At 43.3% G+C, this 25,089-nt stretch overlaps 2 protein-coding genes across 5 annotated transcripts in view; one reads left to right on the top strand and one right to left on the bottom strand.

Moving 5' to 3' along the window:
- The window catches only part of LOC147034472 (uncharacterized), a 28,938-nt gene extending 4,351 nt beyond the window's left edge, over positions 1-24,587 (top strand). Inside the window, exons 2-3 of the mRNA XM_085883829.1 lie at positions 20,574-20,694; positions 24,451-24,587. Coding sequence (XP_085739955.1) covers positions 20,574-20,694; positions 24,451-24,549 — 220 coding nt within the window. The 3' untranslated portion in view covers positions 24,550-24,587. The remainder of the gene's footprint in view (positions 1-20,573; positions 20,695-24,450) is intronic.
- The window catches only part of LOC147034471 (RING finger protein 145-like), a 56,123-nt gene continuing 53,067 nt past the window's right edge, over positions 22,034-25,089 (bottom strand). For all 4 annotated transcript variants that reach the window (XM_085883800.1, XM_085883790.1, XM_085883815.1 and 1 more), the window contains one exon: positions 22,034-22,318. In XM_085883800.1, the coding sequence (XP_085739926.1) occupies positions 22,187-22,318 (132 nt within the window). In that variant the 3' untranslated portion in view covers positions 22,034-22,186. The remainder of the gene's footprint in view (positions 22,319-25,089) is intronic.

Raw genomic sequence — 25,089 nt, 5'->3', positions numbered from 1 at the left:
TCTGGCCGAGCAACCATTGATCGCGAGCACGGCCTGAACCAGTTTTAACCGGTTTTCTGAACCACACTGCAACCAGCCTAAACCAAACGAGGCAACCAGAACCAGCCAAATCCAACTCCTGAGACTGGATATATTTACTAACAAAAAGTAAATGGCATGGGAGAAGTAATCACAGGAAAGAAGCAATCATCGACCAATCGCAAGAAAAAATAAATCATGTAATCGACAAACTAATTAACCCCTACTCCATGATGCGCTCTCAAACAGATCAAGCGAATAACGGAAAATTCCTCAATGATTTTTATCTCGTGGCCAGCTTTCGTTCATTCAACAAATACAGTACGGTTCAGGGAAATGCACAACAATGTCAGGAGGTTGTTTTCAAAGCTGTTGGTGTGAAAGCCGTGCAGGAGTTATGAAGCACAGATCGGCGTGCCAGCTCTTGCTCAATCAGTTGATGAAAAACTCTCTGCTCCATCACAGCATTGTCAAAAGCTCGTTACTCTGGCGATCTTGGACGTTTTCACCTTTCCACACTCCAGCGTTGAAAGCTCTGCATACTCGGCAAGTTCTCCTCCCAAGCTTTTTCTCCTCCGGATCTCCTCAAAGCTGTTCGGCATTAACGTCTCTCCACCATGAGCCGCTGTCAACCGTCAATCATGCAAGATCACCTGATAAGCCTCCCATGGTGAAGGTCATTGATGGCTTTTTCAAGCACATTCAGCATACGTTTTCCTGTGGCTTTAGCTGTGAGGCTCATATGTGTGTTTCGAAAGGAGTTTTGTTTATTTTTATTTTTTTGTATACAATGTCGACGCTCGTATGAGGGCAAACGCACAGATTAGACAACAAGTGGAGCAGGAGACAAGAGTGGTGGGAGAGGGAAACACAAAAAAGTGGGGGAACAGAGACATTAGGAGATCTGTGGAAGGGTGAGGGATGGGGTGAGGTACATGGGATAAACAACATGGACACTGCAGGGAATTTTAAGGTGGTTGGTTTGGGGTGGATTAATGGGGGTAGACAATATTGTGGTTTTGGATGGGGGAACATGAGAGATGGTGGTGAACGGCTGTTTTGAAGACCTGGAGAGATGAGTGGGATTGAACAGAGTGTGGCAGTTTGTTCCAAAGGCAGGGGAAAAGAGGAATGAAAGAGTGAGGGTGAGCAGTGATTCATGATTTTTGTAGTTTGATCAGAAGGTGGATGCTGGTGGATCATGAGCACCCTGTGGAAATATGGGGGGGGGGACATCACAGAGAGGGCAGGTGGGAGGGAGGGACATCACAATGAGGACAGGTGGTGGGGGGGGGCAGAGAGGAGACAGTAGAAGACAGAAAGACCACCAACCTGCCTGTGGTGAGAGAGTGAGAGACCAAAAGACTTGGCCTCATCGTGGGAGATACTGATGATCCTAAATGCCTTGTATTCCACAGTGTGAAGCCGAGAAAGGTGAGAGGTGGGAGCACCAGCCCAGCCCAGAGGGGAGAGCAGTGCTCCATCAGCATGCGGATGAAAGTTTCATATGTGGTCAGGAGCTCAGGTGTGCCAAGGAAGGACTTTTCATGACTGAGGATGCTCAGTCGGCGACTAGCTTTGGAGGCCAGCTTTGAAATTTGGCTTTCCCAGGAAATATCAGGGCAGATAGTGAGACCCAGAAGCTTTAATGAAAGGTCTTCTTCAAGAGGATTGTTGAGAGAGTATATTGGGGGGGGGGGGTTGAGGCGGTCCTTTCGGAGAGACGTGATGAGGGTGTGAGATTTGTCAGGATTGAAAGACATGCTCCAAGTGTTGGACCAGCTTGTTATTTTATCCAGATCTGCAGAGAGTGAAGAGACTGCTGCTTGCTGATCTGAGGGATGACAGATGGTATGGCAGAGGGTGGACACATCAAAGAGATGAAGAGGATTTTCCAGAGAGTTGGAGAGATCATTGATGAAAAGAAAAAGAAAAGCCTTGAGGAACTCTAGCCTGGACAGGAAGAGGGGATGAGAACTCCATTAAGGGCAACACGTTGGCAGCGACAGGAGAGGAAGTCTGCGAGCCATGAGTGGTGATTGCCTTGGATACCATAGAAAGAGAGCTTGGTGACCTGGTCACCTGGTCTGAAAGGTAGGAAGGTAGAGTGACCTGGTCTGAATCCAAATTGATGATCGGAAATCAAGCCATTGGAGAAGAGGAAGGATTTGATGTCTGAAGCGATGATGGATTCCATAACCTTGCTGATGATTGGGAGAAGGCCGATTGTTCTGTAGTTGCACCTTTTTTGTGCAGAGCTTGAATGTTTCCTGATTTCCAAGCAGATGGCAGATGACCTTGAGCAAATTAGAGGGTGAATAGAACAGAGAGAGGGTGAATAAGAGCAGTGCAGCAGGTTTTTATGACACGTGGGTTGATGCCGTCTGGACTGGTCACAGAATACGAGTCGAGGTTTGATAGCAAGCTCTCCACCTTGTCAGGAGAATAGGACACAGAGTCCAGGAACAGCTGGGTGCGACTGGGCAAGGTGGGTGCAGAAAGCGATGGGTTTTGGACACAAAATTTAGAAGCAAACATGAAGTTTAGGCATTCAGCCATAAATTCAGATATTTAACAGAGGAAAAGAACATAAAAACACACAGCCAGAGGTAAGATGTGGGGGATAGAACAACAGTTGGGAAGGGAAAAACCAGCTTCTCTCTACAAGTTATAGTGATGCATATCTAACCTCATAATTAATTACGTTATGCTTATTCCAAATAAATATTAAGGAGAGAACTGAACTATAATAAGCAATTTTATTAACCCCTGAGGATCATTCCCACAACAATATCGTTCCGTGTCGTGACAACTGCTATTAACACTGAAGGTGATTCGAGCAAGATTTTGCATTTGGTTCAGCATGACAGAAAAAACAACGTCCTACTCTTTGCAGAAGACAACATGGGATCTTTAATGTCCATGAACAAGCAGTGTTGGAAGGTGAGTTAACATCCCTCTGATGGATGGCACACACATCGATGCATGACTTCTTCTTCCTCTTTCGGCTTGCTCCCGCTAGGGGTCGCCACAGCGGACCAACTGTCTCCATTTTGCTCTATCCTCCACATCTTCCATTGACACTCCAACCACCCGCATGTCCGCCCTCACCGCATCCATGAACCTCTTCTTTGGCCTTCCTCTTCTCCTCCTGCCTGGCGGCTCCATCTTCAACATCCTTCTCCCGATATACTCCGTTTCCCTCCTGTGCACATGTCCAAACCATCTCAATCTCGCCTCTCTCACTTTGTCTCCAAACCGTCCTACCTGCGCTGTCCCTCTAATACACTCATTTCTTATCCTATCCATCCTCGTCACTCCCAACGAGAATCGCAGCATCTTTAACTCTGCCACCTCCAGCTCTGCTTCCTGTCTTTTTGTTAGCGCTACCGCCTCCAAACCATACAACATAGCTGGTCTCACTACCGTCTTGTATACTTTCCCCTTCACTCTTGCAGCTACCCTTCTGTCACAAATCACTCCTGCAACTCTTCTCCACCCACTCCATCCTGCCTGCACTCTCTTTTTCACTTCTCTCCCACACTCTCCGTTACTTTGGACAGTTGATCCCAAGTATTTAAACCAATCCACCTTCCCCACCTCAACTCCTTGCAACCGCACCATACCACCACCCTCCCTCTCATTTACGCACATGTACTCCGTCTTTCTCCTACTGACTAACATTCCCCTTCTCTCCAGTGCGTACCTCCACCTCTCAAGGCTCGATTCAGCCTGCTCCCTACTCTCCCTACAGATCATGATGTCATCCACTTGAACATCATGGTCCATGGAGACTCCAGTCTGATCTCGTCCGTCAACCTGTCCATCACCATTGCAAACAGGAAAGGGCTCAGAGTCGATCCTTGGTACAATCCCACTTTAACCTTAAACCGGTCCGTCATTCCTACCGCTCACCTCACCGCTGTCACACTGTCCTCATACATATCCTGCACGATCCTCACATACTTCTCCACCACTCCCGACTTCCTCATACAATGCCACAACTCTTCTCTTGGCACCCTATCATAAGCTTTCTCTAAATCCACAAACACACAATGTAACTCTTTCTGGCCTTCCCTATACTTCTCCATCAACATTCTCAAAGCAAACATCGCATCAGTGGTGCTCTTTCCTGGCATAAACCCATATTGCTGCTCACAGATCGTCACCTCTCCTCTCAACCGAGCTTCCACTACTCTTTCCCACAACTTCATGGTGTGGCTTAACAACTTTATCCCTCTGTAATTTCCACAGCTCTGCACATCACCCTTATTCTTGAAAATCGGAATCAGTACACTTAATCTCCACTCCTCCGGCATCCTCTCACTTTCCAAGACTTTATTAAACAATCTGGTTAACAACCCCACTGCCATCTCTCCTAAGCACTTCCATGCCTCCACTGGTATTCCATCTGGGCCAACCGCCTTTCCACTTTTCATCTTCTTCATAGCAGTCCTCACTTCATCCTTACTGATCCACCCCACTTCCAGATTCACTATCTCCACCTCTTCCAACCTTCTCTCTCTCTCATTTTCTTCATTCATCAGCTCCTCAAAGTACTCCATCCACCTTCTCAACACACTCTCCTCGCTCGTCAGCACATTCCCATTTGCGTCCTTTATCACCCGAACCTGCAGCACATCCTTCCCAGCTCGGTCCCTCTGTCTTGCCAATCGGTATAAATCCTTTTCCCCTTCTTTTTGTATCCAACTTCTCATACAGCTCGTCATATGCCTTTTCCTTGGCCTTTGCCACCTCTCTTTTTGCTTTTCGACGCCACTCCTTGTACTCCTGCCGACTTTCTTCATCTCTCTGACTATCCCACTTCTTTTTAGCCAACCCCTTCTTCCTTATACTTTCCTGTACTTCCTCATTCCACCACCAAGTCTCCTTATCTTCCTTCCTCTGTCCAGATGTCACACCAAGTACCTTCCCTAGCGATCTCCCTCACAACTTCTGCTGTCGTTGCCCAATCATCCCACCCATCTTTACCACCATCCAACGCCTGTCTCACCTCCTCCCTAAATTTCACGCAACAGTCTTCCTCCTTCAGCTTCCACCATCTGGTCCTTGGTTCAGCCCTCACTCTCTTCCTCAACCTCACCTCTAAAGTCATCCTACAGACCACCAATCGATGCTGTCGAGCTACACTCTCCCCTGCCACCACCTTACAGTCACTAATCTCTTTCAGGTTTCTTTCTTCTTTCTTTCAAAGAAACTTGCTCTCCCTCATGCACAGATTTATCCCCTCTCGTGTTCAGTTGTCTTACCCTTCCTCCCGCCCTTGGTTTACTGAAGCTTGTGGCGAGGCAGTTGTCCTGAAACAACTTGCCTTTGCCTCATGGAAAGCAAACCCAACTGAGGGCAATCTCAGTTCTTTCCACAAAGCTCGGAACAAGTGTGTATCTACCCTCAGGAGAGCCAGAAAACAACATCTTTCTCATCTCAAGTCTGAACTCTCAGACCTCTCTCCCTCCTCAAAATCCTGGTGGCGTTTAATCAAATCTGTTTCTGGTGTATGTTCCCCCTCCATCCCCTCCCTTACCTCAAATGGCCGCACTGCTGATTCCACACGTGATAAAGCTGAATGTCTAAACTCGGTGTTTGCAGCTAAATCTTGTGTCCCAAACCCATCACTATCTCTACCCACTTTACCCAGTCGCACCCAACTGTCCCTGGACTCTGTATCCTTTTCTCCCTGACAAGGTGGAGAGCTTGCTTTCAAACCTCGAGTCAGATTCTGCAACCGGTCCAGACGGCATCAGCCACACGTGTCCTCAAAGCCTGCTCTTCTGCTCTTGCTCACCCTCTCTCTGTTCTATTCACCCTCTCATTTTCCCAAGGTCATCTGCCATCTGCTTGGAAATCTGCTAACATCACTGCCCTGCATAAAAGGTGCAAAAACAGATCCCTGTAACTACAGACCAATCAGCCTTCTCCCAATCATCAGCAAGGTTATGGAATCCATCATCGCTTCAGACATGAAATCCTTCCTCTTCTCCAATGGCTTGATTTCCAATCATCAATTTGGTTTCAGACCAGGTCACTCTACCCTGGATATGCTGCTACTGCTCTCCCATCAATGGATGGAGGTCCTCAATGCCAGACAGGAAATCCGAGCCGTATCCCTGGACATATCACGTGCTTTTGACACAGTCTGGCACCCTGCCCTACTCACCAAACTCTCTTCCCATGGTATTCAAGGCCATCTCCACTCATGGCTCGCAGACTTCCTCTCCTGTCGCAGTCAACGTGTGGCCCTAAATGGAGTTCTTTCATCCCCTCTTCCTGTGCAGGCTGGAGTTCCTCAAGGTAGCGTTCTAGGCCCTGTTCTTTTTCTGGTTTTCATCAATGATCTCTCGGACTCTCTGGAAAATCCTCTATTTCTCTTTGCCGATGACTCCACCCTCTGCCGTACCATCTGTCATCCCTCAGACACGGCAAGCAGCAGCTTCTTCGCTCACTGCAGATCTGGATAAAATCACAAACTGGTCCAACACGTGGAACATGTCTTTCAATCCACACAAATCTCACACTCTCACTATGTCTCTTGAAAGGACCGTTTACAAAACCCCCCATCCACTTTCTCAACAATCCTCTGGAAGAAGTCTTTTCTTTCAAGCTTCTGGGTCTCACTATCTGCCATGACCTTTCCTGGGAAAGTCACATTTCCAACCTTGCCTCAAAGCCAGTCGCCGACTGGGAATCCTCCGTCGTGCAAAGTCCTTCCTCGGCCCTCTTGAGCTCCTGACTACTTACAAAGCTTTTGTCCGTAGCCTGATGGAGTACTGCTCTCCCCCTCTGGGCTGGTGCTCCTGCCTCCCACCTTTCTCGACTTCACGCTGTCGAAACCAGGGCTTTTAAGATCATTGGCATCTCCCGCAATGAAGCTGAGTCTTTGGGCCTCTCACTCAATCACCGCAGGTTGGTCGGTGGTCTTTCTGTCTTCTACCGACTCCTCTCCAGCCTTGCCCCCCCTGCTCTCTCTGCGATTTGTCCCAACCACATTTCCACAGGGCGCTCAAGGTCATGTAACAACCCCCTTCTGGTAAAACTACCAAAATCACGAATCACTGCTCATCTTCACTCTTTCATTCCTCTTTTTTTCCCGCCTTTGGAATAAACTTCCTCACTCTATTCTTTCCCATTCTTCCCTCCAGGCTTTCAAAACAGCTGTTCACCACCACCTCTTATCTTCCCCCATCCAAATCCTCGATCTTTTCTACCCCCGATAATCCACCCAAGCCCACTTCCTTCAATTCTCCTGCTTTCCTTCCTGAAAGTCCCTGTAATGTCCATCTTCTCTTCGCCATGTTCCCAGTCCCATCCCCATCCCTCTCCCTTCCACAGTTCACCTAATGTGTCTGTTCCCCACTGTTTTGTCCCTTCCACTCCCGCCCCTCTTGTCTCATGCCTCCTTGCTGTGAGTTGTGTGTTAGCTCTCATACGAGCCTCGACCAAGGTATACAAAAAAAAAAAAAAAAAAAAAAAAAAAAAAAGGTTGCATCTCCTACTTAAGATGTAATCCACCTGTGTGCACTTTCCTCCACTCTTGTATGTCACCCTGTGTTCCTCCTTCTTCTTGAAATACGTGTTTACCACTGCCATTTCCATTCTTTTTGCAAACTCTACCACCATTTGCCCTTCCACATTTCTCTTGTTGAGACCGTACCTCCCCATCACCTCCTCATCCTCTTTATTCCCTTCCCCAACATGTCCATTGAAATCTGCTCCAATCACCACTCTTTCATCCTTGGATACACTCTCCACCACTTCATCTAACTCACTCCAGAAATCTTCTTTATATTCCATCTCACACCCCATATGTGGGGCATATGCACTGATGACATTCATCATCACCCCTTCAATTTCCAACTTCACACTCATCACTCGGTCAGACACCCTCCTCACCTCCAATACCCTCTTGACATGATCTTCCTTCAGGATTATCCCGACACCATTTCTCCTCCCATCCACACCATGGTAGAACAGTTTGAAACCACCTCCAATGCTCCTCGCCTTACTCCCCATCCACTTGGTCTCTTGTACACACAATATGTCCACCTTTCTTCTCTCCATCATATCGGCCAACTCTCGCCCTTTGCCAGTCATCGTCCCAACATTCAGAGTTCCAACTCTCACCTCCACACTTCTACCCTTCCCCCTCTCCCACTGCCTCCGGACTCGCCTTCCCCGTCTCCTTCTCCTCCTTCGCCCAGCAGTAGCACAATTTCCACTGGTACCCTGCTGACCACCGGTACCGGTGGCGGTCGTTGGTAACCCGGGCCTCGACCGATCCGGTATGGAAATTCGTTTTGTTGTCCGCATAATGATTTGGCATAGGTTTTTACGCCGGATGCCCTTCCTGACGCAACCCTGGTCGCCTCTTACGACACACAGGGATATGGTACACCTATTCTAACCGGGGCATACACCGGGCCCAGTACAACTGGTGCTCATTTCGCCGACCTCGGAAGGATGGCAGGCTGAGTCAACCCCCTGGTGTTTTCTACTTGGTTTATATATATTTATATATATATATATATTTATATATATTTATATATATATGTATATAGATACATATATATATATATATATACATATATACACATTATATATATATATATATATATATATATATATATATTTATATATATATATATATATATATATATATATATATATATATACACATATACATATACATACATATATTAATTCAGTGTCCCAACGGGGCTTGAACTCAGGACCTCTTGGGTCCCAAGCCACTGCCCTTACCACTGCGCCAACACCAGGCTCACATCGATGCATGACAATGCATGCTAAACATCAGGGTGATGGTATATTGCTGGGTAAAGATTTGAACGCAGGCAAGAGATCACAGGCTAGTACACACCCCTCCAAATTATTCTGACAGCCCCTTATGTTCTATTTGATTAAATTATTCATACAAGTTCACAAAGAGGAAAACACAAAAACTGACGGTGAGGCAGTGAGGCAACAGTTGGACACAATAAACAAAGGGGATGATCGAACATTTTTTTTTAAAAAGGAGAGAAGAAAGACATGGAAAAACAGTAACCTTCAAGTGAGAGTAGTTGGGTTAGAAAGGGTTCATGGGTGTAAAAAAAAATAAAAAAAATACTGCAGGTAGAGGTGGGGGAGATGGTGGTACACTGCTTTGTTTCTGCCTTGCCTGACAATGATATGAGATTTGATGTACACTGCCTGGTTGAAGCACAGGAAGGAAGTGTTGGATTGGACAGCCTCAAGGGGTAACAGGAAGAACAGAGTTTCTGAGGAAAGTCAGAATGAGATATCAAAAGGAACGAGACCAGAGAAGAGGCAGAAAAAAAGGGCAGCGAGCCCATCACCCTGTCTGTGATTATGAAAGCAACAGGCCGAGTGTGCAGCCTCATTTCAGATGTTAATAATCTTGAGAGCTTTATATTCCACAGATGCCACAAGAGATGGATGTAATGCTTGGATGCCAGCCCAAATCGACAGACAAAAGCCTTGTAGTTTGAGGATAATTTGATTATTTTCCAACTAATCTATTGGAATGCCAAAATATGCCCAATCTGCAGCCAGCTTTGTGATAAAGCTAGCTCAGGAAAGGTCAGGGTGATTGCGATGCTTACAATTTAAAGAAATCAAACCTCCTCTCGTGGCTAATCATGCAAGTAGTGGTTATGCTGAATTATCATTCTGAACTGCCAAGGTGAGACTGTGAAACTTCCTTGGATTAATGAGTTACCTTACAAGGAACTTCACTACAGGTGGCGACCATTAGGCCCATCAAGCCTGTACAGTGTACAATAGTTGCTAACCTATGATTGTTTGTCCATGCTCTATCCTTTATAAATGCTGACCATCAAGCAAAGAAGCAGCACATACCATTTTAAAGTCTTTGGTGTGACTTGGCCTGGGTTCGAACCACCGACTTCCCAGACTTTGAGCGATATGCTCTCACCATTACGCCACCGAAGCTGATTGAAAAACATGTTCCAGTTATCAGACCATTACCTCGTTGATTACAGATCGGCAGAGAGTGATGCAGCTGCTGTCTGCCTGCCAGTAAAGATGGTGTATCGTACAACATAATGTAGAGTTGTCTGCAAAAGCAACGAGTGGATTTTCCAGAGCATTGGAGAGCTTGTTAATGAGGAGGAGGAACAATCATTGACTGTAAGTGCAATGTCAGAAAGCCAGTTATGAAACAGCCTTGTGTTGCCCAAGCAGAGCAGGATGCCAGATTGTGTAGATTCCGCCAAAATATGTAAGGGGAGATTGTGCTATCCTCTGTTTTAAGTACAGTCCTGTCTATAAAAGATTACAACATGATGTTGCATATTTTGTCCACAAGGTAGTGGCTCATGAAGGAGCAAAGTCACGGAGAGAAGGCAACGCACCGACAGTGGGACAACACGTGAAATCAACAAGGGGATGAATGAACATGAGGAGAGATGAGAGAGAGAGTGAAACATAGCAACCTGCATTTGATTGGGAGATGTAGAGGGGAGGAGGAGGACATATCTTTGTCTTCATTGACTGTGTTTCCTTGTCCCACAAATATTGCATTTTGTTGTTTGTCGTTGGCCATTGATATTGGCATTAGATGGATGTGAGGTGGTCACCAAGATCAATTATGTTAATTTACATCAGTTTTAGTTGTCAAGGTGCATTTGCATGGAACTACTAACATTGACATATCAGGTTATGCATGTAAAACGTGAGGTGCTCGACGTTTGAAGGTTCTCAATGAATGCCAAAAGGAAGAATCTGCATTGACAGAGACGGCGGATGAAACACCTGACCCATCACCAGCAGCGTGAAGTAGATGGCGTCATGATCCAAACAAAGATTGGACAAACGTTCTGTTCTTGTAATACTTCGTTCAGGTAAACCTGTTTCATTCTTCTCGTCCGTCGCACGTGATGACCCGCAACAACACTGACATTCCAAAGCAGTCGGTAATGGCTGACACAAGCCACACAAACACCGGTCCGCGGCTTGCCCGACTCGAGCTTTGAGGCGATTCCGTAGATCGTTGACGGTCTCTGGTTCTGTATTATGGTCACTGTTTGAACTTTCCTCATAATGGACAGTCAATTCTGTCAGAATAGTCCGGTTCAAAGGAATAGGGCTGAATTTCACTAGCCATGCGGGCAGAGCGATCGAGGCCTACGGGTGTTGCTTTCCACGCATCTGGATCAGGAAATGTCTGACATCAAGCACGGGTGACGAAGTGTGTACTGATCGGTTGATGAACTCCAGGATGATGACAGGTGGAGCTGCCAAAACGGTGGTGAACTTGAAGTTATTTGGGGGGGGGGGATATCTACCTTGTATGATCGAAATCAGTTGTTGATGTGCGGAATATTTGATTTCTCATACTTCAATAATTGGAATTTCATCACCATCATGGTACCGACAAATTTTCGGCCAAGTATCCCTTTAAGAAAGCAGACTTTAACTTCAACAGCCTCACCAAACGATTTGGTCTTCCAGGGCCAAGAGGATGAACAGGATAGCTACAAACGAGATGGGAACAACTGGAACACATGTTAAACTGTATCACTCTTATCGAAAGTCAGTTGTTTTAAAAATAAAAAAAACTTTATATAAACTAAACAGAATTCTAGTCAATTCAAAAAGGATTCTTTTGGAAAAGTTTCTTGTATAAGGTTCGGTCGTTCCAATTTATAAATTCTTGAAATATTTCCGAATTGCTTCCTCTCTCATTTGCCGATCTCATTCAATTTGGAGAACACGATACAACTTGGACTCGTCCGTTCAAAACCAATTGAATTTGAATGTCGGGTGCTGGTCGAGACAGGAATTCAAGTTGCTATGGACATAAATGTTCGGCATTTCACATTTTTCTTAACGGTGCTGGCTTTAACATGAGTAACACCATTCATTCATCCTCCTGATACTTCAGCCAATGTCTGTACCATCTTATTAAGGTGCAGAGCATGAACGGTTCCATAAGTGCAAGTCAATTACAGATACATCACCAGGGCCACAGACTGTGAAAAATAAGTTGAACATCGCCGCACCAATCCCCTTACCCAACCCCACCACCTTACCCACCCGCAACATGCGAGGGTCACTTGTTCTCATTAGGACGTGGCACAGGGGACAGTTTTCTGCCTAAATGGGTCTCAATTGCTCCTACAAATCTTCGCAAATGCAGAGCCGGCTATGTGCAGGAGCAACAAACAGCACGGCCGACCTCACATAAAGCTGATCTTCTCACTCATGTGCAGCGTCCTCCCCGGGTAAATCAATGCCTTGATGCATGTGCATTCACATACAGATTTCATTTCAGCAAACTAAACGAGTCTGCATGAAAGTACAATTGTGCAGCTTATCTCAGTATGTCCTTTTGATAAAAAGGACAAAAAAAATGTGACATCTGCTATCAACAGCAATGAATTGAATGTTCATGTCAATTTCACAATACAATTGCGCCACCTACTGTGTTGTTTGTGTATGTAGATTGTACAAAATGTTTTTACTTCCAAAGAGAACCAACTTAAAGATCGAGAAATTAAAAGCTGGCGTTTCTTGAACTTTTTGCACCTTGTGTGCCGAAACCTTTTTTTCAACGCTTCTGGTGAGTTAATTCGGTGACTTGACTCGGGGCCATTAACTAAACCAATTAAAATTCATTATAAGTAAATGCTTAAAAGTTATGCTCCTTGCTTGAATCTTCGGCAATTGACTCAAAAATGAATTCAGTAACATCAGTCACAAAATGTTTTGGATCATCTTTGCTCAAAATGGTTAAATTTGCAATTAGTCGGTCAGTCAGGCCTCAGATGCCGTGTCAGATCGAGGTATTTATCAAGTGTTTCATCATTTACTTCTTCATTATGATTGTTGAGTTAGGGAGGCATGAGAAAATGGTGAAGCACTGAGGGGACTTCTGGAAGCAGCTGATAATCGAGAACTTTTTTTTGGGGCTCGTGAGGTCTGATTTGTTCACAATCAAAACAGCATCGAACTTACAGATGGATCGTTTAGAGTTAGGCATTTTTACATGCTGTAATAAAACTTCACATGGTCAGCTGGCAGGATAGCCGAGGCCCTAGAGGAATACACATTTGGCTTTAAGTTGTCCAGCCTGGGTATGAATCTCGATTCAGCTATTAACTGTCACCCTGATGATATATATATATATATATATATATATATATATATATATATATATATATATATATATATATATATACATACACTGAACCGTGGTGTCTGTCTCCTGATAACAGCAGCCACTTCCCATGCTACATTTGAAAAGATGCTGATTGGTTGTTCTGCATTTTCATTTCACTTTTCTTGCTGCAATTTAGTCAGTCACTTTAATGTCCCTTCCTGTGTGTGTGTGTGTGTGTGTGTGTGTGTGTGTGTGTGTGTGTGTGTGTGTGTGTGTGTGTGTGTGTGTGTGTGTGTGTGTGTGTGTGTGTGTGTGTGTGTGTGTGTGTGTGTGTGTGTGTGTGTTTCCTCCATAACTCCAAAACTATAAAAACCTAGCAGGCTAAAACTTTGCATGCACAAAGAAAACTCCAAAGAAGTGCAAGAGTGAAAATTGGATATTTTGGTTAATTAAAACACCCCTTTGGAAAATAATTAACAGCCTTATTTAATTATATCCTTCATCAAGCGATCCTCGGCCACCTCGCTCTCTGGATCTTCAGGCGTTTCTTGGGTAACCTCGCTGGGTTCTGGGTCTCAAGCCACCATGTTTTTTTGGCCTGCTCAACCATGCCTTAACGATAAGGTTTTCTTTTTTCTCACTCATATTATCGAAGGCCTGTTCATCAAAGCTACAAATCGCTGGGTACATTGCAATGCTTATAAACATGGGGAGACGTCACCATTCGTTGCTTTATTTCATTTCTGTACATGCGATCACCACGAGTATCTGCAAAACTAAGGAGAGTTACAAAATTTAAGCTCAAGAATCAAACTTGCAAGCACTTCCAACTCCTATAAACGTGTTCATTTATCCAATTTGAGCATATTTGACATTTTGGGCGTCTCCAGGAGGTGTATGTTTAATGTTGCTAATCGCGTGCCAAACGAGCCATTTCTTAACCATTTTGTTGGAGTGCTTAAGCCACTTGGCGAGCGCACTCCAAGCTGCTTGGTTGTTCGTTTCAGTAAAAGTACCCGTGCTCTCAATGGAACATCGATTAGACAGACTATGTTTCCGTCTGTGTTGGGCCCAGCGGTGCCGTGCGGTTGGTGCCTCGGGAGGTGTCTCATCCACTGAAAATGTGCAAATTTATTTTTACAGGACATCGTTTTGTTTTACCTTTTTGTGCGATCTCCTTTCAATATAATCCACCCCTCACTTCGACATCAATGCATATATAAAAACAATAAGGTCCATCTGACCTGGTGTTTGGCATGATGTTGCTGGGAAGGCAGAAAGCAGATATCGACATTTTGTGTTCTTTGCCTTGATATTTTCAATTGAATTTTTCGAATTTCCCACTTGAATTCTTCTTTCAAAGAACTCTGTTTTAAGGTAAATCTTTGCGTTTGTCATTTTTATGTATTTTATGCGTGTACATAAACTGTATTGCTATAACGGAACTTGGTGTGTGTTGGTTGTTGGTTCTTATCTCCATATGCATGTTCCAGAAAGTGGAAGTGTCTGTCTGTCTGTCTGTCTGTCATCAGGATCGTTACCGAGTCCAGGACAGTTTCCAACTGTCATTCGTTTGTCGTAATATTCCCAGGGAAGGTTTTTAATATATCTGTGAGGTTCTTCAACATTACTGGTTCAACTTTGGTATTCTTCAGCTTCCAGGATCTTTTCATTTCATTCTTGAGGTCTTGGTATTTGGTTGTTTTCTTGATTTTTGCATCATTGATCCAACATCACTGGTATTAACACCTCCATTAGCAATGCTTTCTTCTTTTTCTTTTTTTGTACCAAAGTATATCTGGTTGCAACACTTTGTTTTCAATGTTCACGCTCGGTGGGATCATTGGGCCGTACGTGAGTGGTACTTCAATGTTTTCAGTGATTACTTTGGGTTAATTTTCCCACAAATGTTCTGGAACTGGAATATCAAAGTTTTTGCAGATGTGCCAGCGGATTACTTTACAAACTCTGTTGTGTCGTGTGTACAGCTGTTCTGATGAGTTTTTCTATTTTTTATTATTATTATCCCCCCCCCCCATGTTCGGTCATGAAGCATCACATATCATACTCTTAGCTAATCCCACCTCCACCCCTCACCTGTCTTTTTTTTTTTCCTCCTCCCTTCCCTCCACCCCACCCTTTCTCACTCTGTCCCCTCCTCGCTCCCGCCTCCTAATAAAATGTGGCACTCTCCTCCCACGTGTGTGTGTGTGTGTGTGTGTGTGTGTGTGTGTGTGTGTGTGTGTGTGTGTGTGTGTGTGTGTGTGTGTGTGTGTGTGTGTGTGTGTGTCATGCACCCCTCCAACCCACAGCGAATAGCAACGTTTGGTGAGGTTCCACTCTCCCCACCTCCCCCCCTTTCTCGCTCTCCCCTCCCCCTTCCCCGCTCCCTCTTCTTCATCCTCTCCACCTCCCCTTCCCTCCTCTTAACCTACACCTACCTCCTTTCTCCCCCCCCCCCCATATTGTCCCCATCAGCAAAGCGACAGGTTGTATTTGCTAGTGTTTAAAATAAACATAAACATGAACATCTGGATTTTAGTGGATTTAATACAAATTTTCATGGAGTAACACAATTTAAAACTGGAAGGGCACACTTGGGAGGCATACCTCCACCCTGTAATGCCTGACCCACGAGAACATATCTGGCCCAATACATTTTTGAAATATCATGCTATATATCGTTTTTCAGCCCAATCTCTCAATGGTGAAGAATCACTTTTAAAATTCTAGTTGGCGGATCTGGATCTTCACCAAAATCAAATCGATTCGTCGTGGTCGCACACCCAACCTGTCCATCAAGTTTCATCTGATTCCGTGCTATATATTAGTTTAGCCCGATCTCTCAATGCTAAAGAATCACTTTAAAAAATGATCAGATCCAGATTCGGATCTTCATCAAAATTGAATCATTTCTTCCTTGCCAAACACCCAACACATCCAAGTTTCATCCGAATCCGTCCACAAATTTTTGAGATATCCTGTACACAAACAGACAGGGGTGAAAACATAACCTTCTTCACTTTCGGTGGTGGAGGTAACAACTATATTGTCCTCTTATGAGACAAATTGAACCTCCGCCATCCGATGTTGCACCACCATTTCACGTTCGGTGGTATAAGTAGCTCAGATCTTTGGCTCTGAATGAAACCAAGAGTGCAACACAATTAACCTTTTCATGAAATGAAATAATTTTTCATGAAATAATAATTCATGAAGTCCATGAAATAATTTAAATTTATAGGTTTACTTAAACTTTTCCCATAAATGGGGACAGGTACTTTTGCTAGTGTTTCATATGCTAGGCAATGCATCATTGTGTGTGTCATCCATAAGAAGGACGTTAAACTGGAGGACTGGTCTTCGAGGACCGGTTGTTGAATGATGAAGATCGGTGAGTATTCACTGCCACCTTGGCCAAATTCCTTTCAAAATCACCTTCAGTCGAACGTCAGGCCTGGTCTGCCGCTTCGTAAAAGATTCGTGAGTAAAAGACTGAAAACATTTCGCTGCTAACCCCACAAGAAGAATGGAATAACTGGGGCCAAAAAGTAGTGTCAGGAGTCGTGGTAATAGTAGGAGTAGATCTTGAGATGTTTGGTTTTAATTAACCGAATCCCATGTCCCAAAAACTCTGTCTAATTGCCCCAGCAGATATCAAATTATGTACAATACAAAGTGTACAATGGCATGTCAAATTAAATGTCACACATTTTAACAACGTCTGCAATCATTGGGTTTTTTTAAGGAATCTACAGCCTGCATCTCGGACCACCCCATCCTTCTATTTGGCAGATGCAAAGGCAGCGGTCATTTGCATTTAATGGTGATTCATAGCAGTGTCCCAAGGTTTTGAATTAGAATCCGAATGTACTCATTTCTACGACAACGGACTTGATCAAAAGTCACAATTTGCAACATAATAAATTAAGTTTTCATCTCCATAGTCAAACAAATCTTGGACTCAGTCCCACAGCAAAGGCTTGGAGACAGAAGAGCTCATTTCCTAACGATAAAGCCACATAGCTTCTGAGCAAGTATACCAAAAAGCTGATAATCTCGCTTTGTGCAAGCTGACAAAGCAGTTCCTGCTCATATGAGAAACCCCTGTGAGGAGCAGGATCTGCTTTGTCAGCCTACACAAAGCCAAAATAGATTGTGCTTTATTCTGTGCAACTGGCTACCTCTCCAGATCTGTTAGTATGGACCACAAACAAGATGGTATGTAGCAAACATCCATGCAACGATATATGATGTGGCACATGGTCCTGGTCACACAACAGTGAAGGGGTCACATGCTAGTTGATCATGAATGGTTCAGCATCATTGTCCCTATTTCTCAACCATCTCTTCAGCTTTGACTAGTGTGTAGACTGCATTATGAAGCCAAGGTTTTAGTAAAGCATGGAAGCAAAAATCTAAAAACAGATTTATTTATCTTCGTAAATGTAAATGATTAAACAGAAAGAACACGTCAGTCACACAAAAGCAATTAAATTCACTCGGCTTGTGTCTGCTTTTTACATGGTAGGCTACCAAATGTTTAACTTGATGAACAATGATGTCATCATTGGTGTTGGATAAACAGACAGCAATACTTTTTCAAGAGGTGCACAGAGAGTGAAGATTTCTTCAATCCTCTCCAAAGGCAGCATTTATAATCAAAAAGTAAAAGCATTTGTTGCCTTGTTGTCCACTTCAACTCCTACTTTGTACAATTTCACGAGATTTAGTCACAAATAGTTCACGAATTGAAATCCCCTTTATGCAAAACTTGCATTGAAAATATTAATCAGGTAACTTTTTGAAGTTAAAGCAAACGAACTCTTCTTTTTTTTTTTCTTTTTTAACAAGTGGTGTTGCAATGGTTCACCAACACATCTCAATCATTCAACATTAGACTTTTTTTGTATACCTTGTCGAGGCTCGTATGAGAGTTAACGCACAGCAAGGGGGGGGGGGCATGAGACAAGAGGAGTGGGAAGGACAAAACAGTGGGAACAGAGACATTAGGAGATCTGTGGAAGGGAGAGGGATGGGGTGGTGAACATGGGGAATACAAGATGGACATTACAGGGACTTTCAGGAAGGAAAGCAGGGAATTTGAAGGAGGTGGGCTTGGGTGGATTATCGGGGGTAGAAAAGATCGAGGATTTGAATGACTTACAAAATAAATAATTGAAGTCACCAGATTTTTGGCATCAGACTTTCAAAATAATAAAAATTAGAACTGCGAGCAGTGATAATGGCTTCCAGGTCTGACATTGTCAGCATATCACAATTTATGTCTGCATTCTGTCTGAAATAAATAACTCGATCGTTTGATAAGTATGTACAGATTCCAAGAAACATCGTGGTTTCAGAGAAGTGATTTTTAATGTTTTTTTTTTCTATCCAAGATGTTCGTTATACCACGTGACTGATAACATTATAATTCACAAAATGTTTTCCCCATGGGTACTCGATCATACATGCAAAGTTTCAGATTGCTCCGTTGAGCGGTTCTGAAAAAAAAAAATTTTTTTTTTGCGGCCAAATTCAAGATGGTGGCCAAACAACGTTACTGATGTCATAGCTTGCAAATATTTGTTCCCCCATTGGTAGTTCGTCATAGACATGAGGATTCAGATTGATCCTTTGAGCGGTTCTGGAGATGGATTTTCAAATATTTTTTTTCTTAAATCCAAGATAGCCACCATACTGCATGATTGATGACGTAGTTCAGAAACAATTCCTCATGATAAGTTGATCATCTATCTATAATTCCAGCTGTGTGTGTGTGTGCGTGTGTGTGTGTGTGTGTGTGTGTGTGTGTGTGTGTGTGTGTGTGTGTGTGTGTGTGTGTGTGTGTGTGTGTGTGTGTGTGTGTGTGTGTGTGTGTGTGTGTGTGTGTGTGTGTGTGTGTGAGAGAGACCGCTGTTTCTCGACAACCGCTGGTCCGATCTAATTGAAACTTGCCAGGTATATTGCTGGGGACCTGAGGATGTGACTTTTCAAGGTTTGATATTAATCGGACAAGTGCTTCCCAAGTTATGCCCCTTTATTTACCAAACCAATGACAAGACACGTTGTTGCGTGGGCGTGGCCAATGGGGAAGGGAACCTCAGCCGCGTTCCCCATTACAGGTTACAACGTACGGGCTTCCGGATAATGATGACTTCGTGTATTATAATTATTTCTCGATTTCTTATGCGCATTTATAGATAAACACAATGACCCAAGTTATAATCGTTTTCATATTAGACGGTGCATAAATTTCGGTAACATCAGAGTGAGCTGGTATGCTCCGAACCAGGAAGTAAATTATTTTTTCTCTCTTCTCTTCTCTTTTTGTTTTTCCTTGCCACGACATTGCGAAAAGGTAAAATACGTTGGTGCTAATTGAAAAATTGGGTATTAAAACTAAATTGCGAATAATCGTAACTGCGAATAATATGCAAATTTCCGGGCCATGCACGTACGGGCACGCAAGAGCGAAGAAACGGTCTGTGTGGTTGTTGTTTGTTGCTCGCGGGTTTTTTTTTATTTTTTTTTTACGGGCACGTACTAGTGTATATGAAATTTCGCATTGATTCTTCCAGTAGTTACAGCAAAAGATGTTTAGAGATTTTTTTCCTTAAATTCAAGATGGCCACCAAATCACATGACTGATAACATCAGTTTACTTTCTTTTTTTTTTGTCTCATCTGTGTTTGAGATATGATTTTTTTGATATTTTTTTTTTTTTTTGCATTGTTCCATGAAAGAGCAGGTTGCGGGCCACCAAACATGTTCTGAAAATTTATCAATATGATTATATGTGCATTAAATAGTTTGATGCAAACTATTGTGGTTGCCTAACTATTTGGAAAATTAATGAAATTTAACTCCGAAGTTATTTCTCGAGGCTGTTGAAAAAAACAGCCGTGTGCCATATATGGATGGTGACGTCACATTCTCCAAAACAAAGCGGAAGCTCACTCGCTCATTGAAGAAGTGTCCAGTTCAGCGGGCCGTTCTTTCGCTTTTTTTGAGCTTGCAACTGTCCATATTATCCTTTTTTATTTTTAATTATTGTAGAACAAAGTTATTTGGATATTTGTACATCATGCCTCGTACGCGTGTCGTCATGTTTTGCGAAAATGGCTGGAAAACGGGTAATCGATCCCACCGATTCCTGAAGGAATCAAACATTCGCCGGTAGTGGATAAGATTTGTACAAACAAAACGGGCGAATTTCCCCCCAAAGAAAACGGGTAAAGAGGACCCTTTGGATAGACTTGTCATTTGTGGTGACAATTTCACAGCCGAGGATTACGAAGGCAATGCAATGAGTGAGCTCGGTTTCAAAATAACTGCTCAAGTGAGACTGAAGCATGACGCTGTGCCCACCATTCATCCTTCTCATCCTCAGCTGGCTCCAGCTTCATCTTCTCACACTGTCACCTCTCAAGCGAGGAAACTCTCCTCAGCATACTGACAAGGTGGCTGGGAAGAAGCAACGACGTGCTATGGATAAGCTCACATGTGCCAGGGTGAGTACTGACAAATGGACAGTGATATGTTGCAAATTATATTTCAATTCAATTCCGATGGCACTGATATTTGATGTGTAATAGTTTGCACATGTTTCTTGAGCAGTTGGTGAGAGATCAATGTTGACCTGTCAGTCCTGCCACTTGTACATGAAATAGGCCGTTTTCTTGCACTTGCAAGTGGCTCAAATTTATATGGCTTAGGCCAAAAAAAAAAAAAATGTTGCATTGGCGTAACGGGTCACTGAAAAATAGGGTAGGTCGGTCGGGATCTTTTTTTTTTTTTTTTTTCCTAATAAATCCCTCCCAAAATCTCCCCCGGCTCGAGTACCACCCTTTTTGTCGGCGGGTTCTGTCCGAAACACTTCCGGGTTTTTGCGATCGCGATCAACAAGATACTTGAAAACGATAGCAAAACAACAAAAATAGCAATAATTTTTTTTCTTTTTTTTTTCAAATTTTTTTCGGCAAAATTTTTCGATAGCAAAAAAACAAAAAAAAAACGTAGGGTCGGCGGAATTTTTAGGGTCGGGCGGGTTACGCCAATGCAACTTTTTTTTTTTTTGGCCTTAGGGCCAGAAACTCCAGAGTATAAATTCCCATCATCCTCGGCAATACGGAATGAAAACGCTCAATTTCATCGCCGCTGAAATCACTCTCCGATTCACATCTCGCAATTGTTCACACGCTGTTTCCGAATGTTGACGAAGTTTTCGGAGAACGTGACGTCATAGCATCTTCGGTAACTTCCGGACTGTTTTTCGATCACTGACAAAAGTTTTGACTTAAAAGTTAATTTTAGCATATTTTGAGTTTTAAATGTAAGAAAATAATTGCCCAACGATTATTAATGTGATTACAACCTTCAAATCATGCGGTCATCAGTAACCCAAAACCTGCTCTTTAAGCGGTTCTCCAGAAAAGTTTATTTAATGTTTTTCTTAAATTCAAGATGGAAGCCGAACCACATGACTGATGATGTCACAGTTTGCAGATTTTAAAAGATTTTTGAATTTTTTTTTAATCCAATATGGCCACCAAGCCACTTGACCGATAGCCTTTTATATTATTATTATTATTTTCAAGCTTGTATCCTCGTGAGTCATCAATCGTGTGTAAAATTTCACATCGTTCCATTCAGCTGTATTGGAGAAGAAGATTGTTGAAGTTTTTTGGAAAATCCAAGATGGCCACCAAAATGGTCAACCAATTAAAAATCTCAAATATCAATGCACACCTTCTAAACATATCTGATAGGTATGCAAAGTCTCAGCATCACAGGTCTTTAACTCCGTTTTTAAAAACACGTTTTTGGAAGCCTTAATAATAAAACACCTCGTTTTGAAAATTCTGTCCAGCTTTTACTTGACATTTGTATACAAATCATGCCATACAGGAACATTGGAGACATCTGGTGCATACAAAAAATGCCTTTTTGTTTCTGTATCGGACAAACAACCGAGAAGTTTGACTTCAAAAAAATATTTTGCCATCACCGGTCACATGCTTCTTGCTCCAAATTTTGATGGCACATTGGACAAACAACCTGCAGGCCAAGCCACTTCTGAAGGCAGCCAATGTGGTAGAAATGACCACATTGAGTCTTCACGCCCGATTTAATCTCCTGTGAAGAGGAAACAAAAAATGGCAAAGCTTACATTTCAGGACAACAATCAGTTCACTACATGTTATGCACCAATTGAGTTTGAGCAGATAGCCAACGGATTCAAAAGTGGGCAAGAAATATATCGAACTGTGTCAAAAGCTTATCTTGGCTGAAGATCTTAGATATAATACAGGCACCAATGCAAAAGCCTCCAATAAGTCCAGATCTCTCCACATGCACCAACCTACTGCGGTGCTACATGAAGGAGATTTATTTTTATTTATTTTTGGCATTCACTTATCGTGACATGATGAGATTTTTCCAAGATTCTCAATGAGCCATAACATTGACGAAATCAATGCCACTCAAGCTGGTGTCCTTCTCGATGATGTCTCGAATGGTTGTGAGGGTAGAGCGCTTCTCTGGGGTTCTTCAGGCTTCCAGAGTAGAACTTTCTTTGCAAGTTCTTCATGTCATGTCACATCACATGACCAGCAAGACGAAGGCAGCGTTCCCCCACGATAGCAGAGATGCAGTGCAAAGAACCATAGATCCCCGTAAGAAATATGGCTTACAAAGAAACGTTCAGAACTTTTTTTTTCTTTTGTGTGCACAATGTCGAGGCTCGTATGAGAGCTAACACACAACACGCAGCAAGTGGGGGGAGAGGGGGGCATGACACGGGTGGGAGAGGGAAGGACAAAACAGTGGGGAACAGAGACATTAGGAGATCTGTGGAAGGGAGAGGGATGGGGTGGAGAACATGGGGAATACAAGATGGAAACGACAGGGACTTTCAGGAAGAAAAGCAGGGAATTTTGAAGGAGGTGGGTTTGGGGTGATTAATGGGGGTAGAAAAGATCGAGGTTTTGGATGGGGGAAGATGAAATGGTGGTGAACAGCTATTTCAAAGACCTGGAGGGAAGAGTGGGATTGGAGAGTGGGAGTTTGTTGTAGAGGCAGGTGTTTAAAGAATGAAACCGTGAAGGTGAGCAGTGATTTTTGAAGTTTCACCAGAAGGGGGTTGCTGGCAGACAGAGTGCCCTGTGGAAATATGGGGGGCGGGGTGGGGACAGATCAGACAGAGCAGGCGGGGGGGGGGGATGAGGCCGGAGAGGGGATGGTAGAAGACAAAGACGACTGACCTGCCTGCGGTGAGAGACCTAAAGACTCGGCTTCATCGTGGGATGGGGGCGCGGACATGGCGTAAACAAGATGGCCACTACAGGGACTTTCAGGAAGCAAAGCAGGGAATTTGAAGGAGTTGTATTGGGTTTGGGGTGGATTAATGGGGGTAGATATGATGAGATTTTTCCAGGATTCTCGATAAGGTTGTTGAGGAGGAAGATTAGACAATTGTTCCAACTCCACCAATTGCTGCTCCTATTCGAATGCATGCCGGCAGAAGCCGGAAACAAGGTGGATCTGACAATTCTGGTGTTTTGAATATCCGAGTCCAATAGTTGGTGAACGATTCTGTTCTTGAATACAAATCGCTTAGATATTGACATCATTAATGTGCTTGTCAAGTTCTTCAATTGCACAAGTGAAAGATAAACTACAACAGTTGAGCTGGCCAAGAAACAAAGGTTTCTGAGGGCAGCAAAATTTGTATAATTTGTTTTTCACCTGGAAGTTGTGAGTTATGACGTGTAAATAAAGTTGGAAAAAGTCTGATTCAATGCAATTTCATTCCAGGCTTTTCAGACAACAAAAGACGAAAACTTTGAAAGGGGGTGTTGACTTTCTCAAGGCACACAACTTTAAAATAAGATAACGATGAAACGACATTTAATTCCCAATCTCATGATATTTCGTCATCTCATGATGTGCTATAGAGGGACAGACAGACTTGGTGACTGACTGACTGGCAAGCATATTATGATACAGAAAATAATGGTTGCCCTTCGTTGCTGAAAATGACCGTTCACATGCAAAATGTGAACACCTGGGTGTCAATATGTTAATAGTACAAGGGCTGCAGCCCACATAACAATCAGACTCCAGGATAGAAAGTAGTAGAACCTGATATCAAGTTTGGCCAATAAAAACTTAGCTGGTTTACCAATGACGTTCAGGGTAGGGGATAATTTGCCTCATCACTCGAGGTCAGTGTTGAGCCTGCTAACCCAACCTGGTCTCATTTTCAGATGGTGCCAGTCTGTACTTTGTGGTTGGCGCTCTCGTCTGGATGTATGGATGTATGGAAGGGTCGTGGATATCCTCCTTGTTCTGATGTTTGGAAGTAAAGGGAAAGATCTGAACAACTTCCGAGTATGGAGAAGCGGGCTTTTCACACTTACCATATTTCTTTGATATTCCGTTCCTGAATTCTCATTCTCATTCATTCATTCTCTCACTCTCCTTCTCTTGACTTTCTTGATATTTGGAAAAATGATTATTCAATCGACTTGGATGTTGGATTTTGCTTTCTGTTGATGATTGCAGTGATGTATGGAAGCATTGCTGTGCATGCCAATTCAACAACCGTTATCATGTTTTGTATTCATTTGATTACTTTTCTTCTTTACATTGCATTGCCCTTCCATTAGGGCCACATTTTAACCAATTAAAACATAAATAAAACTAGATATCTGCAATCAAAAAGCGACCGCTCGCGACTTATCCTTAGCCGGTGATTCAATGATGGCCATATTTTTTTCGGACCACCAAATGACCTTCAACATTTAGGGATAAAGTGTAAAATGACAATGTATCCCCATCCACAACCTATCCATAAAACTCAACATCATGAAAATCAGAGGAAAGTTATTCAAGTTATGATCAAA

Source organism: Eptatretus burgeri, chromosome 1, assembly GCF_056783735.1.
Source record: "Eptatretus burgeri isolate ZD-2024b chromosome 1, Ebu_testis_v1, whole genome shotgun sequence".
Lineage (NCBI taxonomy): Eukaryota > Metazoa > Chordata > Myxini > Myxiniformes > Myxinidae > Eptatretus > Eptatretus burgeri.
Note: the sequence above shows the minus strand (reverse complement) of the source record. Positions and strands in the feature narration are given on the sequence as shown.